The sequence below is a fragment of the Gossypium hirsutum genome, chromosome A04 (assembly GCF_007990345.1).
Source record: "Gossypium hirsutum isolate 1008001.06 chromosome A04, Gossypium_hirsutum_v2.1, whole genome shotgun sequence".
Taxonomy (NCBI): Eukaryota; Viridiplantae; Streptophyta; class Magnoliopsida; order Malvales; family Malvaceae; genus Gossypium; species Gossypium hirsutum.
The window spans coordinates 89,041,936-89,061,815 of record NC_053427.1 but is presented as its reverse complement, the minus strand read 5'-3'; the positions used below and the strand labels follow the sequence as shown (position 1 = coordinate 89,061,815).

Below are 19,880 nucleotides of genomic sequence, written 5' to 3'. Positions count from 1 at the left end.
TTATCAAATTAAAACAAAAAAATTCTCAAGTACCAAATTGAATATTAAAACTAAACCCAAGTACCAAATAGGATATTAATCCAAAAGAAAAATGGTGTAGGCCCTTATAAAAGCAGATAACCATGAATGAGATGTAGCGTAAATGTGAAGCAGCTTTCTCTTTCAAACCCCAAAGAATGAAAGCAACCCAGTTGTACAAAGCAGAAAAGACGAGGATATAAAGTAGTTCTTTTTTTGCAATGCCTTTTTGTTAAAAAGATAGGTAGATATACCTAAAATAAATAGCTCCATTAACCATACCAACCGTGCATGATTAATTTAATAATTCCGTAACCTCAAAGTTGATCGATAGTGACCTTTCTCTTGTTTGCTTTTTCCTCATTCCATCCAGTAGTTGTGTGTGTATATATATATATAATGAGATTGAAATCTGTTGCTTGTTCCCAATATATGTATCAGCAGAAAAGCTGAAATTAATATTAAAATATTTTGATGAAATTGAAGAGAAACCACATAAAAAGGCTAACTATCAATGAACCTGACCTCACCCACTTATTACTACACATCTTGTCCAACGTTGTAACTTGCAATGAAATTTCCTTATTGCCTTTTTCCCTTTCATAAGATGAATCCAGAGCGCCTAAGGACTTGAGTGGTTTTAAAAATAAATTTTTTATTTGTAGTAATGATTATTCTTTCACTCAGGTAGGGATGAAGTTCAAAAATTGTTTTGAGAGTAATAAATAAATAAAACGAATTTGAGAGGATAAAATATAATTATACCATTATATTAACTTATAATTTTTTTAAAAAATAAAAGGTTTAATAAATAAATTTCTATTTTTTTAGGCCAAAGCCACTGCTTGTCCCCTCCCTCCACCTGCTTAACATGAGCTGGAATCGGACCCCGACTATAAGATTAAGAGACAAAATGAACAATCACCATCATACTTTATGGTTGTTCCCAATGTTTTTGGTAATTTATTAAATCAGTTTCTCAATATATTTGATAATCTAAATATAAATATAGTCCACCATCTCTATAAGAACTTCATTTGTTTGCAAAGATTTTATTTGTTATAAAGAGGTAACTATTATATCCCTATAAAATACATGTTATTATAGAGATATAATCATTGTAAACCTATCTTAGAATTCATATTGTGAATGTAAAAAATAGAATGTCAGGACAATATATCGCAAAGAAAAGAGATTAAAATAACTTATTCTAATCAATATCAAATAGATGGAGTTTAATAAGGTTTAAAAAAACTTATTCTAAAATAAAATAAAAGAAGTGCAGTTCTATATGGATTTTACTTTTATTTTATTTTACAACTGTATTTTATTTAAACAATGATTCAGGTCACTCAATTCTAACAGTGAATTTCCTTCAAATGAAGAAAGTGGGAATCAAATCAACAAAATTAAAAAAAAAACGTGTAACAGATGCATGCATTATTACTTTTATGCATATTTTATTTTACATTATTTCACATGATTAATTACAACGTTCATAAATATAACAAGCTTAATTAATCAGTATGAGTTATCAAATTAAATAAATTAAAGTTATTAAATTTAAGTAATCAATTTATAAGTTTATAATGTTTCAAACTCATAGTAGAATACATTCTTTCACATGATTAATTATAAAGTTTATAAATCTAACAAGCTCAATTAATCAATAAGAGTTATCAAATTAAATTAATTAATTTATCACGAGTTATTAAATTCAAGTGATTAATTTATAAGTTTATAATATTTCAACCTCACAGTAGAATATATTTATTAATATGATAAATTATAAAGTTAATAAATTTAACAAATTACTCAATTAATCAATATGAGTTATCAAATGAAATTAATTAATTAATTTATAATGAATTATTAAATTTCAATAATCAATTTATAAATTTATGATGTTATAAATTTATAGTTGAATATTTAATTAAGCAACTTAATTTTTTATTAAATTGATATTTTTAATGTCAGATATAATAGAAAAATTATTAATAGATTTTTTTAATGTGAAAATTAAACATTTTATTGAATAAAAAAAAAGGCAAATGCACTACATTTGGTTTGCATGTTCGGAGAGAAAAAAATTGGTTGCTTCAATAGATGAAAAAAGAATAAAGGTTTTCCGCAAGTGAAGTTAAATTCAACCTACTTGACTTGAAATGGATTTATTATTCTTTGTAAATTGTATTTCTTGAGAAAACAAAACAAAAGCATGGTCAGTCAATCAATAAAATCCAAATAGAAGAAAATTACCTGGAAACTTTCCCGCAAGTTTTATGTTTTTTTGGCACGTATTGTATGGAAATTCCTTTTCCGCGATTCATTGTTTGTCATACAAAGCTTAAACTTCTACGAAACCATGCATGCATGTAAGAAAATTTGAAGTTGACTCCTCTTCGTCAATCCTTAAGTGTTATATAAATGCACCCAAGAAAAGCCTGATTTTTGGATAAGGTAGTAGCCAATTTCTTTCTACAATAGGGACATGAAATTCCATAACTTTATGTCAAATTTGCTGCTCTGCTACTTTCAACCCGTATTTTCCAAGCCCAAAACTTGTGAATTAGCTCCAAAGTTGAACATGGAAATCAATGCTGCCATGGGCGACAGTGAGAAACTAAGCAAAAGCGACGTAAAAGTGGTGATGGAAAGGCTGGGAATGAGGTACGAGATAGAGAGGAACGATGGTGCCGATGAGTTGTTGGGTGAAATGTTTGGTGATGAAGAGCCTGGGTTGGAGGAGATTAAGGAAGCGTTTGATGTTTTCGACGATAACAAAGATGGGTTTATCGATGCGACGGAGCTGCAAAGGGTGCTCATTTGCCTAGGCGTGAGAGGGAAGATGGTGACGGTGGAAGAGTGTAAGAGGATGATAAGGGTGGCTGATGAGGATGGAGATGGTAGAGTTGATTTCAATGAGTTTTTGAAATTTATGCAGACTTGTTTTTGTTGAACCAACAACGTTGTTAACTTTTCTTCTTCTTTTTTTTAACATCCACTATGAGTGACATTTTTGTAAGTTAAGTGTTCTCTTTTCTTTTGTTATTTATTATTTGTGCATGCTTATTACTATCATGGCTTTTAGAGTGCCTTCTTGGTATCGTAAGTAGGTTTTGGTGCCAAAATGTGACATGATTTAAAAGAAAATCACACAATAAAAACAAAATACTCTTAACCATAATAAAACTCTTGCAAATTTACCATTTATTCTGATACAAAGAAGAGCCTTAATTAAGGCCATATTCAGCTAAAGCTAATCAAAATGACCCCATAGGATGATGTAAAAGATGATCCTATAGCCCAAATGGCACTGCTACATCAATTCCCCTGCCCACACAATAAAAACAAAACAATAACAAAACTAAACCCAAAATGATCTTCTCATTTTCACCTAGGAGCCCATCATGAATTGGTCCTATAAATACAGTCTATATAAGTGAAACAAGTTAACACCATAATTTTTAAAGCACAAGAAGATATAGAGAACATTATTACAAGGGCTTTGCTTTTACCAATGCAGTTAAACTTGAAATTACAGATGCTCATTAAAAATACAAAAATCCTCCCCTGAAAAAGCTCACTTTAACTCCTCTTCCGTTTCTATATTTATTGCTCCCACCAACAATAAAAGTGGTGGCTCAGATACAGTCAATGGTTGTTACAAACAACAAAAATAGTAGCACTTAAATCTAAAAAGTGATCCAAACTCCACAGTTGTGGCTCATGTCATGTTTCATCACCATCACCATGAACATGCTCCTCTGTTCCAGAGTTTATAGTATCATTGTCCCCCTCCAATGTGCAGCTTTGATCCTCGGAAGATGAAGCTGTGAGACACAAGAAACACATGACTCCGTCATATCTCCATACTCATGTCCGAGTATGTGTGATGTTGCTGTCTGAAAAATAGAATTGATCCTCTTTTACCTTCATTATCATGCCTGTAAATTTAACAAGTACTAGCTACAGCTCCCGAATCCGGATAACATAAAACACTAGAGATGATCATGCCTGTAATTTGGGGCGCAATGCTTCAAGTGGTCCTTTAGGCTTTTGTGATCCTTGCTGTTCAACATGTGACCAAACATATAACCTTAGTTTAAACTACTATTGCCATTCAATATCAAAACCTGAAGCAACTCAGACTTATGCCATAGTTTCTATACTTTACCTTTCCTAGTGCCCAATCAGCTGAATCGAAAAATGCACGGTCATGGTTCTAGCAGACAATTCAAATGTTCCAGTCAGCAACCGAGGACGAATTGTGTTTTTAACTCTTCATTTCTCTTTACGTATATATAACCATAGGTATAGAAAGATAACTCGGATACATATACGTATTAACATTCAAGAAATATTGTATAAATAAGAGTCAAAGCACAGAAACCTTGGATATTAAGGTTGGCTTTTTAGGTAATAAACCTCCATACTTTTTTTTGATTGCTTCTTCCTGTAAAAGTCAAAGCAAAAGAATTAAAAGTTCACTATTGAAATAGATATATCTATACATATATAACCATGAAGAATTCAGAACCACATATTACAGACTTTCCATTTCCTTACCTCCTCTGTGGCTGAGGGCATCAGATTCTTTTCATTTTCATTTTCATCTGAATCTTTTAACTCTTCAGATACAGCAACTTCTTCACCAAAGATTTGATCTTTACCATCATCAACTTGAGTTTTTTCACCATCATTCATCACTTTCTTCTCCTTTACACCCTCAACATCATTAGTTTGTGACATTTTTTTACTTCTTTTTTCACAGTCAATTGCTGGTCACTGTAAAACACACACAAAGATTCCATATGAGTTACAGTGTTGAAGGGTCAGATCGAAGACAAATATTGTCACTTTCTGATCACAATCAATATTGGAAAACTGGAATTATCGAAAGATGAACTAAAAATACTAAAACCCCATTAAAATCAACCATATCTGCCACCTTTTAAACACTACAAAATAAACAAGACCCAGAATACAAAATTTCAACAAATTTTGTTAAAAAAGTATTAAGTGATTTACCTGATGAAAGATCCAAGAGGGAAGCTTGATGGAAAGAGTGAAGGGTTTTGATCACCGACTTCAATCTCCTGTATCTTTTAACTATATCATCAACATGAAGCCTGAAAAATACGCAGGGAACATCTTACATGGTGGGGTAGGGGGGATAGTCTTGGGCTTTTTGCTTGGCTTGGGTTGGGTTACAATCTCAGCTGGTTTGAAACAAGGGCCCAAATTCTGTTGATAGATTACTTGCTTCCAGTATTTTTTCTGGGCCACTTGAGTGGTCCTCCTAATTGATCGAATCTGTATTTGTACTTGTAAATTTTTTATACCGGAAGCATATAAAATGCAAGTGGGTGCCATCATATCAGCCCCCATGACAACCATACTCATAAAATCAGCAGAGGGTCCCCCAATATCCACCATTGTCTCCATTCTTTTTACATCATAACTCCTTGGATTTGTTCATTTAATCCTTCTTATTACTCTGCATAACAATTATTTTAAGCTTGAGCATGAGATTATTTTGGTCAATTAGCAAAATTATGATCAAATTGTCAATTTGGTACTTTTTGTAAACTTCTGCAAATAGTGGAGTTCCTTATCCAGAACCTCAAAAACTAGTTGCGGGTGTGACTAGGATAGCATATACGCAATAAGATACTGTCAGCTTTTATTTTTTCTTTTTTTTGTATAAAAGAAGTTCGAAAAATACTCATGTTAGTTCTTAAAAGTAATTACATGAATTAATAGAACTAAATTATCGTATTAGTTGGATGAAATTAACACGTTATAGGGCTTTTACTATGCTGACTGCAGGACCCATGCAGTGGTCACATCCACTCACCCAAGGCCTTCACGTATATATGTCAACCTCATTCTCCATTATATGGTACCCATTGTTCTTCAAACTCTTTCTGCAACACCAAAAAAAAAAAAGAAAAAAAGAAATCAAACCTCCATTTTCAAACTCCTGAAATAAACAAAAAGAAAATCTCTTATTTAGAAACAATTCTTGTTCTTTTTAGCTTTGTTGCCTAAAACATACGCTGATACATTTATGGATCGATGCCGGATTTCTTCATCTAAGGTCTAGCATGTTTAAATGAGGTACAGTACTGCAGCCAAGGATGACTTGCCGGTCGGCTAAGCCATCTCTTCCATATTATATTCTGTTATTATGTTCATTTTATTGCCAAAGATTTGAACAAGACTGTAATACATAAATGAAACAAAACCTTTGGAGGAGATAACATCGATCCGGCAAGTTGTCCTCGGCTACAATTCTGTCTCATTTTCACTTGTTACATCTATGATGATAATAGACTGGAAATGCTGAAGAATATGGAGCACTTTCACATGCACAGTCAAGTTACGATGTAAGTTTCCATGCTGGTATACATATATTAATACGATCTAGATATAGCATTTTCACTCATTTTATCATGTATGAATGTCAATAATGTATGAAACAAGTGGCTGGTGTTTTGCAAATATGACAAAATCATCATCATAAGAGATAAAGATGATGGTTTCCATTTCAAGAACGGTAACCAAGTTCTGCAATTTGCAAAAGTGTCAACATGTTGCATGGACAGAATCAAAGGTACCAAATCTGTAGGGCCATCATTTGGTCCTTATTAACCGTTTGGATTCCAAGTGTATGGAAGGAACGAGGCAAGGTACATGATTTAAAGAGACCAGTGTTTCCTTTATCTACAAAGACATGATTACATCAACTCAGGCCCCCACCTTACCCCACCCCCGACTTTTTCTTTTTTGGTTATTAATGCTGATACAGCTTGGACATATCATTATCATCCACTTTATTGTTCTATGGAAAGGGTACATTGCAATTTAGCTACGCTAAAAAAAAGGGGTCATTTCCATCGTTTGAAACGAATTAAGATTGACAGATTTTTAGCTTGCTAAATATAGAAGCTGGCATGACTGGCAATGTGGTCCCTTTTTTAACCAGGAATGCTTGGGATCCAAAGGAAAACAATGTTGAATCCCCATCGAACACGATTAAGGCACGAGAAGCGACATGTTTTTGATTTACATTTGGTTGAACAAGTTGCAGTAGTGAAAATTTTCCAATGCTGTGAGAAAAAAAAGAGGACACTTTAGCTAGGTACAGTCACGTGTGACGTGCATAATGGTTAAACCAGCCTGATAGAGGGTCCATCATTGCGTACAGAAAATTAAAATTATCACAAGGTTGAGATTTTTTAGGCCTAGTTTCTCTGTCATTGAAGGTACACTGTCACATAAAGATTCATCTTCCCTATGTAAATGTCCTTTAGTTCAGGTTTCATAAGAGATAATTAATCACCATAAATTGGAAACTTTCAAGGTCTCTTTGATACAACAATATTATATCAGATTAGCTTCCATGACATAGATTTACTTTTTTTAAATCTGCATATCTTTCAAGCTGCTCTATCTTGCAACTAGTTTCAGCACCACTAGAACCTGGTGGAACATCCAGCTAGGCGACCGTATCTCGATCCGTGGGGTTGCCATGCTGTGATGCTATGGCCATGGAGAATATAGGAACACAAGCAGAAGGCTAATGCATTTTCAATTTGCCAACATTTTCAACCCCTTCTGCAAGTACCATCGCCTGAAATTGCAAGCAGCAGTGAGGAGTGCACTACAAAATGCTCCGGTCTGGTGCCGCCTTTACTGTCAAAGATTGTCTGCTTAAAACATATCCATAACTTACAAAAGCTGCAAAAAAAGAAACAATACATGTCATAAAAGTTTAAGAGTTGTTGATCACTGTATCTATGTTGATAAGCCTATTTAGTCAAATCTAAAGAAAATCCAGATAATTCCTTCAATATATATATCATGTAGCAAATGTGTGCCTCAAAATACTCTTCCATCATGTAGCCCAAACTAATGGGTCCAATTTAGGCCCATGAAAGCCAGTACGAGGATATTGGGCTGAGTTTTATCAAACCTTTTGTTTCTTTGAAGCCCGCTTTTACATACAAACACAATCAATTCCAAATATTACAAAATAGTCATGAAACTATTTGAAAATTTTCATTTAAGTCCTAACCTATTCGAAAGTTTTTATTTAAGTCATTATATTGTTAAGTTTTTTTTTTTTTAAATCCAGCTAGCCAGTTCCAAGCGACGATTTGACGATCAATTTAATGTATCGGTACCCATCGACGAGTAGAATAACATATCTTAGATCCAAATCAATTTGATGGTCAACATTGAAGATTGGAGAACAAAATTGTTTAAAATTTAGTTCACAGATTCCCAACATTTAAAGCTATTTTATGAAAAAATTTTACTGTAGAAGAGAAGGGGATGAAAGCTTTCAATTGGTACAAACAGTGCTAACAGAGGAGATCATACAACAATAATTAAAATAGATTGGTGACTTAAATAAAATCAACCAATCAAACCAAATCAATGGTGGACGCTAAATCCACTCCATCACAAATTTATTTAATATACAAACCCTAAAGTTAGCTTTAAACTTCAATTTTATACGAGTTTTTTAAGTGAATTTGGTTTCAATGATGAATTTATTAATCATATATACCAATTAATATTTGACACGTGTATCTAATAAAAATATATTGGTAATAATTGAGATTGAAGAGATATTTAGATATCAAATTGAATATTAGAGATGTTTAATAGAGAGTTTGGGACAAAAAGCTCAAGTATGAAATTGGATTTGAAGCCAAATTTAGGTATCATTTTGAATATTGAAGTCAAATTTAGGTACTAATTCGGAAAAAAAAAGACTTAGGTACCAATTTGAACATTAAAGCTAAACTAGGGTACCAAATAGCATATTAACCCGTTCATTTATATTAGTCTCCAGTTTCTGGTCATCTTTAAAGTCACGCCTCACGCGCCCCTTCCTTATTTTCTCTGTCTTCATGCATTAGGGTTTTTCGAATTCAATTCTTAGCAAATTTCAACAACTCGTCTCCGCCTATCGTTTTTGTAATTTTCCATTACCTTCTCCGTTTTGGTTCTCTTTTTTTTTTTGAAAAAAAAATTAATTAGCCTATTTTGTTTAGAAAAAGATTCATCTTATGTTTCCAGAACGAAAGACATTATGAATTTTGCTTTATCTTCTTTAAATGCTCCCTTGACGTTGTTTTATATGTTGTTTATTGCAGATTTTATTCAATTTAATGTATTCGTCCAGAGGGACGAATGCCTACGGGCAGCAACCTTACGTTGGCCAATCCGGATACGCCCAAAATGTGAGGGTTTTAAAGACTCTGTTATCAAGCTCCTTTTTCTTTAATTCGTTTCTAATGTTTTTTTTTAATTGTTACGTATAATGTTGGGACTGCGTGGTTCTGGTTTTCAAATGTTTTTCTAAGGATACACTGGTTGGTTTTGTAGAATGAACTGATAAATTCTACTTTCTTTGATATTGCTTCAGTACTTGACCCTTCTGTTTTCGAATTATTATTCCAAAATCTTTATTGTAGCTGAACATATAAATGTTTAATACGAGTAAATAATTGGATTTATAGCTGTGGCAATACGTCTAAATTCCCAATTTTGCTATGTTCCCTTGCAATTAAACTTTAGCATGTTTTATAATTAAAGACTTATCATGGGGTCCGGTTTTGTTGACAATCCTTTTGGCAAATTTTGTAGTTGGGTGCTGGTTATTCTAGTAGTTCTGTTGGAGGTCCTGATGGGGGAGCTCAAATGTCCTTGTCTTCTCGGCATTCATCAATTTTAGGTAGTTCTCAAGATACTGAAGTTGGTGGATACAGAGCCCTTCCCTCAGTTTCAGCTCATTATGGGGGGCAATATAGCTCCATATACGGCACATCTGCTTTGAGTGCTACTCAGCAGGTCAGTGGATTTGGTTTCCTTTTCCTTTGTGTTTGCTTTGGTAATTTGTAAATCTTCGAATTTTTCTTTAATTAAACCTTATCATAGAGATTTGGGGATCGGGGTTTCATCTATTGTATTCTGGATTTCTTTTCCTTGGGATTTTTTGATATGTACAATATCATTAAATGTGGTAATTTTGTACTGGACAATACTATTAAATTGTATTGGTTGAATTTTGAATTTGATGGTTTTTTTATATGTACTAGGTTCCTGCTGCAAGTTCCAAAGGGGCTGGAGCATCAGCTTTGGAAGCTCGTAATGCTTATGCCTCAGCTCTGCCAGATTCACCAAAATATGCATCTACTGACTATGTTTCATCTGCAAGTCACAGTTATAGTCACAAAGGTGACCAAATGTATGCTGAGAAGATTCCTGACTATCCTACAGTGGAGAGAAGACAATTTGGAGAACGGCAGGGTAGTTATCTGGGGAGGGATTTGTCTAGTGAGCCAACTGGAAGATATTCTGATTCTGCTTTTTTTGGTCATCAGCATCAGGTCTAGCAATTTTATAATGTTTCCTCAATTAGCTTCTTTCTGCTTTTTATTGGCCTCATTTTCATGTTGTTGATATAAATCTGTGCCACCCTTGTCCATTTTCTAATTTTGTTCCTTTTTCTCCTTTGGTTTTAATCTTTAATATTTTCTATATTGTGCAACAGCCTGACATATATGATCGTCTTGATCAAGCTGTCTTGCTTCGACAAGAACAATTGCTCAAAGCTCAATCAGCCTCTCATGATAGTAGTTCAAGGTATTTATTATTTTTATTTTTATTATTACAAATTTGGGAGGGGGAATGGGTGACGCTTGGCTTGAACCCCGGTTTTTGGTGCCACCGTACGACACCCTTACCACTCCAACTGTGGCTATGTCGGCAAGGTATTTGTTATTTTGGTAGAATATTTAATGTATGATTTCCAATTGAGGATGTTTGTGATAGCAACAGATCTTCACTTGTAGTATTTCCTTGTAAATAAATGGCCCAGCTCAACCTTCTGACTGTTTGTTAGACGGTAATATATTGCTTACGAGACTGAGTAGCAACCCATTTCTGGCAGACAAGCTGATTATCTTGCAGCAAGGAGTGCTGCTGGTCGACATTCCGCACAAGACCTTCTGTCTTACGGAGGAAGAATAGAGGCCGATCCCCGCAGTTTATCTTTGCTTAGCTCTTCTTCTTCTTACGGTGGACAAACTCCTTCGATATTAGGGGCAGCTCCAAGGAGAAACGTTGATGATATGATGTATCCACCTAGTTCTGCAAATCCTGGTTATGGAGTGAGCCTACCACCTGGTAGAGATTATGGAACAAAGGGGCTTCATGTGACAACCCTTGAGACTGAATATCCTGGTAGCACATTGTCACGCAGTGGTCTTCCTAGGATTGATGAACGCAAGGACGATAGGGCTGGTTACCTTAGGGAGTTTGAGATGAGAGAGGAGGAGCGTCGTCGGGAGCATTTGCGTGAAAGAGAGAAAGACAGAGAGAGGGAGAGGGAGAGGGAGCGAGAACGAGAAAGAGAACGACTAAGAGAACGGGAACGAGAACGTGAACGTTTGCGCATCTTGGAGCGACGGGAGAAGGAAAGAGAGCGGGAGAAGGAAAGAGAACGAGAGCGCAAGCGTGCACTTGAAGTTACACGTGCAAGAACTCCGCCAAGAGTTTCTAGGGACCACCGAGGTCCATCTTTGACAAAAGAGGCTCGACCTGTGAAGCGAGAATCCCCACGTCGTGAAGCTTCCCATAGGTGGATCTTGATGTTTTACATTCCATCCTGCTCTAGTTCTGAATGTTTAGCTCCTTGTGTTTCTCAGTCTTCTTCATAACTAACTTCATGTTCTCTATTGCTGAAGGCGCCTTTCACCTGTTAAAGAAAAAAGGAGAGAATATGTAAGCAAGGTAAAAGGACAATGCAAGAGCTTCCATTCGAAGATAGTTTGAACTTCATCAAGAATTTGCTTTTTTTTTTCCCCTTTGGAATCTGAATTTCTCTGAAATCTTCCTGTTATTAATCTTTCACGGGCGTTCAAATCTTTTGATGCTTCCTGTTGGTATTTGCCTCGTGGTCCGCTGGGCTAGTTGCTTGGATCCAAAACCTAGAGAATTCCTCATATGTTTATATGCCCTTGCTCACTCATTTTGAGTGTAATGCTTTGACCTTTGTTTCTGGGCGCTTTTCCCCCCCTATTTTGCTCCTTCAATCCTCTTCTTAGGTGGTTTTCTTTTCCCGCATCCTCTCATCCTTGTTGAGTAAACACCATATTCCTTCTACGGAGACTATTTCAAAATTTCAGAGCTTCCTGGGTTTATATTGGCAGACTGCTCTAAACAATGGTGGTTGGGTTGCACTTATAATTTTTCCAATTTATGAAAATTTACCTGTATTCTAGAGAACTTATTCAACTTTTCTGAGTTGGAGTCCATTTTCCATGTATTTACGTGTAATATTGATATTTAATTTTGTTATGTGTATGCCATTTGAAATGTTTTTGAACCTTTTTGCTATATTCTGCTTATTTGCAGGTATATACATCCAACTTGATAGATGTAGAGAGAGGTTATCTGTCAATTGATAAGCGATATCCAAGACTTTTTGTGTCTCCTGAATTTTCAAAGGTCTTTTCCTCTTTCTCTCAAAATTCAGTTATGCATTAAATTTGCATTCTTAGGTATTCTGTTTTACCTAACTTCTTCAACTGTTGTAGGTTGTTATAAACTGGCCAAAGGGGAACCTTAAGCTCTCTATGCATACTCATGTCAGGTATCTTTCCTGGATGTATTTGTTACTTGAGTCTTTGACATCTCAACCAGCATTGAACTTCTTGATCTGTTTTCTAAAGACTGAAGTGGTCTTGCCATCATGGATGTTGATATCTGTGAACTATTAATTTCTTAATCAATTAATTAGTTTTAGGACATGAAATTGCTAATGCATTGTTTTCCATGAAGCTTGGACTTTTGCTTGTGGAATAGCAAAACGATTGAGCAAAAGATTAGTTGTTGAAACTTAAGTAGTTGTGGAAGACAAGTCAAAATCCTGCCCCATGTTCATTTCATGTTATTTCTCCATCATTAACTTTGATCAACTAGATGATATTATATCTAATGCTTTTATGAAATCATAATAGTTTAATTTCTGTTGTGAGGAGCAGCTTTGAGCATGATTTCATTGAAGATAATTTAGTTGAATCCAAAGAACTTTCCAGCAAGCTTTTGCCTGTTGAGCCTGAAAAGCCAGAACAAGGAAGTACAGTGTGGAATGCAAAGGTGGGTCATTTTTAATTGTAGCATCTAATGACAAAAGCTAGAGTTTTATCTAGAATAATTTTCTTTTTTCTTTTGTGGGAAGCAAGTTTTTATCAACTGTGACTTGGTTATTCATTTTTCTCGAGTAGCCATTTGAACATAATATCTGAATGATTTACTGAGTTCTTGCTGATTAAAGCACTTAAGCTTGTAAGTTTTGTTTTGTATTAATGTAATTTCCATTGCAATAGTTGTTTTAAGAGTCAAGCTTCATTTGAAGTAATGTGCTACTTTGGATCAGCCTCACTTGAAATAATGATATTTCTTGTTTGGATGATAATTGAGGAATATGCTTCCAGCAGTGCCTGCTTAATCTCTATTCTTTTGGTTGAATTGCCATTATAATTGCTTGGTACTTCTGTGTCATTCCTTATGTTACAAAGCAGCCTTAGAAGGTGTTTTCTTATTTGTTTGATCTAGAAGACTAAAGCATAGAATTTAGTTTCCCAACAGTTTTCTTTTATTATCTACATAGTTATTAGCTACACTATAAGGATATCAAATATAGTAATCTTGTGCATGGTTTGTTTTAACTTTTTATGGAACTTATTTGAACATGCTAAGTACTGAGAGTATCAGTACATTTTGTTATATTTCCTATTTTGAAAGGAAGAAAATTTTATCTTGTCTTCGAATCTATTGTATCATTTTTAGACTTTTACTAATAGAGAAACCTGTAGAAGCATGAGCGATGATGCGATTTAAGTAATGAATAACTTTGAGGTTTCATTTGTATAATTCATGTACGATTTAAGCTCTCCCACCTGCTTGTCTTTTTGCATTTTTTTATAGGAAAATTGAATATTCATATCAAATGTGATTTTATCATGTTATAGTAAAGTATCTTGTGATTTTGTTCAGATGATGTTGATGAGTGGATTAAGCAGGAGTTCTTTGGAAGAGCTGTCATCTGAAAAATCCCTGATGACCGTATACCTCATATTTGCAATATTCTAAGGTTTGCTGTTCTTAAAAAGGATCATTCTTTCATGGCAATTGGTGGACCTTGTGTTTCTGCTGATGGCAGCAATCCTGCTGGTGACGAGTTCTCTCTAACTCAAACAGCCCTTAGGTTTGTCCTGTCTGGTGATAGTTGAATGCTATGGAGAGTTGTTTTGGAGAAATGTGTAACTTGATTCATTTCTCATCTGTGGAGTTGTTTTACTTGAGCAGATATGCGCAGGATGTAGTTAATCTTGATTTGCAGAAATGTCAGCATTGGAATCGTTTCCTTGAGGTATTTTTTATTCAGATTGTGTCCTGAACTGATGTATATGGTTCTTGGAATTGACAAACTGATAAAAGCTTTTCTGCTTTAGATTTGAATCTTTTTATCAAAACTATTTGTAAGGATCTCTGTTATTTTATTTTTTGAACTATTGTTCAGGCTTAATTGTAAGAATGTTCATTCTATTGGACTGAAACCCTTTTACATTGTTATTTGCAGATACATTATGACAGTTGGCAGGATGGACTGTTTAGCCATAAAGAGGTTACCGTACTGTTTGTTCCAGATTTATCTGAATGTCTCCCTTCACTTGATGAATGGCGAGCCCAATGGTTAGCTCATAGAAAAGCTGTTTCTGAGAGAGAGCGCCAGCTGTCTTTGAAAAGAGAGGTGTTGTTCTATTTTATTTTTCCTGCCTTTCTGTTAGGTTTCCTGATCCTCAATTGAATGTCCCAAAAAATGCATGTTTGTATATAAGCATCAGCCTTGTCAAGAAGATGCATGCTTATTATGGGAATAACTGTGACCCTCTGATGTATACTTAGACACATTGATCCACAGAACAACAGAAGACAAGCCAGAATTATTACAGGATTGCAAAATGCCAAAATCTTGATCTGTAGATTTGTCTCAAATCTAAAATCTTGCACAACTATAGCTTTGAGCAGTGCGTACAAGGAACTGTCAATTCCAAACTACTTGATATCAGTTTTGGGTTAGATGGATATATGGGTGACCCATGGTAGCTTATGTCTTTTGCTATATATATGTTGTAATAAAATAGGGACTAGTGAAGGTGTTACCTACTTGACTAATGGAAATTTTGTTTACTTTCAGAAATCAAAGGAGAGGAAAGAAGGATCAAAAGGTGAATTGATTATTACAATTTCATCATCTTGTACTTTTGCTTGCATATATTCTATGGGCAGATCAATTATGAATTGGATCGATAGCTTCTTCCTTTACTTCAATTTTCATTTATTTTGGCTAGACAAGGAAGCAGATAATACAAAGCAAACTGAAAGAGGCAAATCAGGAAAAAGATTATGTCCATGTCATCTAGTGATGGAGTAGTTGCCAACAAAAGGAGAAGGATGGCAATGTATTGAAGGAGATGGTTCTGAAGGAAAGGCTAGTGGGGCGAAATAAGTTCTGGTAAGATGGCAGTGAAATAACTGTGGAAGGAGGTCCTGGGAAAAGGAAGTGGAGAAGTGCTACTGCTAAGCCAGGTTGTGAAGTCCGTGAAGAAAAAGATTATAAGAGGATTGTCAAACAGAAGGTTGCTAATAAGACAGCTGCAGAAGTAAATACTGCTAGCAAACCGAGCAACAAGGTTGAAGATGCTGGAGAGCAGAATACTAAATCAGAGATTGGCAGTCAGCTGGAAGAATCTTCTGCTGGTAGTGCAGGGATTAAACTTTTGCCGGAAGAAGGTTACAAAAAGGAGGCAGTTGGTAAACTGATCAGGATGAGATAATGATGTTCCCCTTGAGGCAAAAATGGAGGTAGAAAGGGATGCTCTGGAGATAAACAAGGTAATTCTGATGCCACTGCTGCAGCTGTAGAAAATGCCACTGTGAAACAACTTTAAGAAGAAATATTAAGAGGGTGCCCAAAAGAAAGGTTTCTGCTACACAAGCTAAGGATGAAGTAGCTGAATTAAGAATGTGGTGGTGAGGATGAGAAAAAGGTTGTTTTAGCTGGAACTGAGACCTCAAATGTAGGTAAGCAACAGGTTCAGAAAAACAAGGTAATGCTGCAGTTCAAGTAAATCAGGATCCAAGCCTGAAAGGAGAATAAGAAGGACGAAAAGTTAACGAACACGGGAGTCGCTGAATGACAAGAAAAAGGTTAACACTAAGTATACTTGTGATGTCAAGGGGGGCAAATTGAAAGAAGGGGAAAAGCCAAAGATGAGAAAGAGGAAAAAGATGGTAAAGATGATTCCCGAAGTAATACTAACAAAGAATTGAAAGAAAGAGGAAGCCTGAAGAGCCTTTCTCTGAAGCATCCTGGATTGATTCTACAAACAAAGTGGAGCAAGGATTCTAAGTAAGTTAATAATATCTTTTGAAGCAGTGTCTTGTACACTGGGTTGAAATTTTGTGAAGGAAATGTTTTTTATGCATAAACTGTCTATATTCCTATCTTGTACTTGTCTAATTATGAGTCCCAATGCTGCAGTTGCGTCCTGTTGTCACTTTCACTGATTCACTTTTGGATTATACAGACAAGGACATTGAAGAATCCACATTTGAGGTTTCCTTCTCCTTATTATCTTTCTGCCTTAATATCTACATTCGTTTTATATTTTCCATCCTATATATTTCGTTTTTAACTTCTGATTTACATCAGTGCATTCCATTTTTTGTTTTTACATTGCTGAAGCGTTTTGTTTTTTATTCTTACTCTATAATTTACATCAAGTGCATTCCATTTTTGCAGCTTTCATTATTTGCTGAGGTGCTTTATGAAATGCTTCAGTATCAAATGGGTTGCCTATTTTCATTTTCCAGGTTTTTATTGATTTTTTTATTTTTACCTAATTCCTATAAAATTTGTCACTGACTCTTTTTTTTGTGAACTGCGAGTAGATTTATTCAAAAATCGGTTGAGGCACGGGAGAATTTGACAGGACTAAGAACTCGCCACTGATCGAAGCTGGCTCCCTGTTGATGAAAATTTGAATCTACTAAGTTGGACGCATCACTGCAACTCAGGCAGGGGGATGAAATGATTGTGACCAAGGAAGGAAACTACCACAGATCAAGTTGAGGAGCCAAGATGGCCAATGAAGAAACTAATGTTGATCATGTTGAGGAGCCAAAGATAAAAGATGAAATAGAGGAAGAGATCCAGAGGAGATCCTGAAGATATGAAGGAAATGGAGGATGCAAGTCAACCAATTCCTCTATTGAGGTAGAGTTTCTTCCTCCTCTTTAACAGGGAAGCTGAAATATTTTTTGTCGGACTTATTTTCACTAAGGAATTTCTGGATGCATCCCTTGAATTTCATCTTTTTCGTTCTATACTATAATATTTTTATGTTATATTATGATTGACTTTCCATTTTACACCTGGATTACTTCAGGGTGGTTTGATTCAGCAATTCATTTTCATATGTTTATTGCTGTTATTTATCCTAATTATGAAAGATTGTAACTCGAAATAAGAGAGAAGGCACAACGGATGCTAGCCTTAAAGGGTTGAAAGGAGGCTGAGAAGATTGAAGCTATGGCATCTTACCAAATCTGTAACCACAAGTGCTAGTACTAGTGCTGGGCTCTGAGGGGGATATGTCAGTGGAGCGAGGGTTGATGCCTAATAGAAGGTGCTGCTATTTGATAAGGTTTGTTGCAGGTTTTTCCTATTACTTCATTTCCCTGTGCCTCAAATCTTTCCCATTTAATTTAATTGCTTTTTCATCTCTTATTAATGCAAGTCTGTTTTGTAATAGGCTTTAGGTTTTTTGACGGAATCGAGTTGGCTCGTTAGGGTGAGATCTAATCTTAATACTTATTTTGGTATATTCTTTTACAATGGTGATGATTGGTGGACGCTGGTTTATACAGGTCGAAGATATGAGGTTGATGATTCATAGCTTGGGAAGTTTCTATCTCTATAGGGATGTCAAGTAGGATTCCGATTCTATGATTCTTTCTGCAGTTGTTTGTCATAATTTAACTTTTTTATATGGTACTTCTTGCATTATGGGTACTCATGGCATTCTTACCTGATCAGAACTAGTGCAAGTGGCATTGTTAGAGAGCAACACAGGAAGGGACGTCACATTCTTTACGATAAGCTGGTTGTTGTCTACTTAAAGCTTGGGGTCCATAGATGTTTATCTGTTTTGCATCAATGAGGCATTCCATTCAAGGGTGGACTCAATAGGAGCTAATTGAGTCCTGAGTTCAATAGGGGTTTTAGTTTCTAGTGTTTAAGCTATTGGTATATCAGGGATTGTTTGTCTGGCATTTTGTCAAGAGTTAGTCCATGTGGTCTGTGTTTGCCTTAGTGATGTTCTTATCTTTTTGTTTTCATTTCTTATTTGTTGAGATCTACTGTATTTTAGCCATAATTGTGGGATTCTATGGTGGTATTCGGTCAAACTCTTTGAGCAGCTCTTGTCTGCTATTTTGATGATAGGTTCAAACTTTGTTGGTCCTTACATTACAGTATGACAGCCTTTAAAGGGAGTAAATGAATGGGGGTGTGAGTAGAAAGGGGGCACATTAAAGGAACGTGAATAGTAAAAGAGCGTAATTAAAAGTAGAACATGTTGGCAGGCAATTCCTCACTCACAACTAGTTTTGGTAAACAAAGTAATACAAAGAGGGATTTCCCATTTAGCCACCAACTGCATCTGTTTCCACATTCGTTAATTCATCCTTCAGCTGACACATTTCTCACCCTACCTAATCTCTCTTAACAATAATAAATCTTGAAGTATTGAGATGAATATAAGCTTGTAACTAATAAGTAAATAAATATGTTTGTTTGTGTGGTTTTATGAGGAGTTAATATTGCTTGTAGCTGCTGATCAACTCTATTTAATGATAGTGATTTCCAAAATCCGCCTCAATTTTGGATGGGTCGGGCAGAAAAGGTATTTCATAATTTCTTCATTTTTCTCCTAATAAATATTTCCAAAATCTAAAACCAAACTCTCAAATATTAGATTATGTTAAGCATGAGGTGAGTATAGGCTTAGATGATTATTATGAAGACATAAATATCACAAATGCTTCAACCTAACAGCAAAGCTAGGAATTAATCACCTTTTTTTCACCACGTTTTTCAGAAATTGGGGTAATTTCCACAATTTCTGCAAACTTAATCATTTATTACATGTAGCTCCACCATTTTATTTCATCTTAAATGAAGAATTCATAAAAAAATCTTTGCTTCATCAATTTCTCACAGCTTATAGATTAACATTGCTATCATTATTAATAAAATCTCATTAATGTAATTAATTAATCTGATTTAATGATTAATTACTTGAAAACTTTCAAGGAAAAAAACATTTAAGTGCCATTAAAATGTATGATTAATGAAACGAAGAAACAAAGATTTTATTAATACACCATTTCTTTGTTATATATGTATACATACCTTGAATTAATTCGTAGCATTTTTTACTTAATTATTAATTCTTTCTTTTTAAAATCAAATGTTTGGTCGAATTGTTGTTGTTTTGAAACCATGCTTTTAATTAATCACTTAATAATTACATTTTAAAGCAATGTATATCCAATTTACACATACAACCATCCTCTCCTTTCTTTTTTTATTTTTTGGGAAATGAAAAACCACCGACTTTCTCCCAAAGTCTTAGGAACAAAAAAAAAAAAAATCTTTTTATATTAAATCACCTATTAAAACATGGTCATGATATCAAATTAAAATT

General features: G+C 34.8%; 3 protein-coding genes and 1 long non-coding RNA gene across 5 annotated transcripts; 3 read left to right on the top strand and 1 right to left on the bottom strand.

Moving 5' to 3' along the window:
• Positions 1–2,254: 2,254 nt before the first annotated feature.
• LOC107934864 (probable calcium-binding protein CML46) lies at positions 2,255–3,048 on the top strand. The gene has a single exon (XM_016867378.2). The coding sequence runs from the start codon at positions 2,510–2,512 to the stop codon at positions 2,975–2,977; it is 468 nt and encodes a 155-aa protein (XP_016722867.1). The 5' UTR covers positions 2,255–2,509; the 3' UTR covers positions 2,978–3,048.
• Positions 3,049–3,386: 338 nt separating this feature from the next.
• LOC107934863 (uncharacterized) lies at positions 3,387–5,237 on the bottom strand. Of its 2 annotated transcripts, none has more exons than XM_016867377.2 (6): positions 5,050–5,204; positions 4,588–4,806; positions 4,412–4,474; positions 4,196–4,243; positions 4,036–4,089; positions 3,387–3,923 (listed from the first exon to the last, which is right to left on the bottom strand). In XM_016867377.2, the coding sequence occupies exons 2-6, from the start codon at positions 4,768–4,770 to the stop codon at positions 3,798–3,800; spliced, it is 474 nt and encodes a 157-aa protein (XP_016722866.1). In that variant the 5' UTR covers positions 4,771–4,806; positions 5,050–5,204; the 3' UTR covers positions 3,387–3,797. The 2 variants fall into 2 exon arrangements, 1 of the variants encoding a protein (XP_016722866.1); XR_001694077.2 differs by having other exon boundaries at positions 3,513–3,851; positions 3,952–4,089; positions 5,050–5,237.
• A 135-nt stretch (positions 5,238–5,372) lies between these two features.
• On the top strand, positions 5,373–7,873 carry LOC107934872 (uncharacterized). The gene is made up of 2 exons (XR_001694079.2): positions 5,373–6,410; positions 7,489–7,873. It is a non-coding gene; the product is annotated as an uncharacterized lncRNA (long non-coding RNA).
• A 1,003-nt stretch (positions 7,874–8,876) lies between these two features.
• On the top strand, positions 8,877–18,332 carry LOC121228123 (protein SHORT ROOT IN SALT MEDIUM 1-like). The gene is given in 21 exon segments (XM_041111272.1): positions 8,877–9,012; positions 9,192–9,278; positions 9,685–9,888; positions 10,137–10,427; positions 10,592–10,683; positions 10,991–11,680; positions 11,787–11,832; positions 12,457–12,549; positions 12,639–12,694; positions 13,086–13,200; positions 14,101–14,158; positions 14,161–14,311; positions 14,413–14,476; positions 14,687–14,857; positions 15,305–15,335; positions 15,459–15,537; positions 15,635–15,921; positions 16,132–16,217; positions 16,652–16,726; positions 16,913–16,983; positions 18,209–18,332. Coding segments are annotated over 20 exon segments (2,856 nt in total). The 5' UTR covers positions 8,877–9,012; positions 9,192–9,206.
• Positions 18,333–19,880: the final 1,548 nt, after the last annotated feature.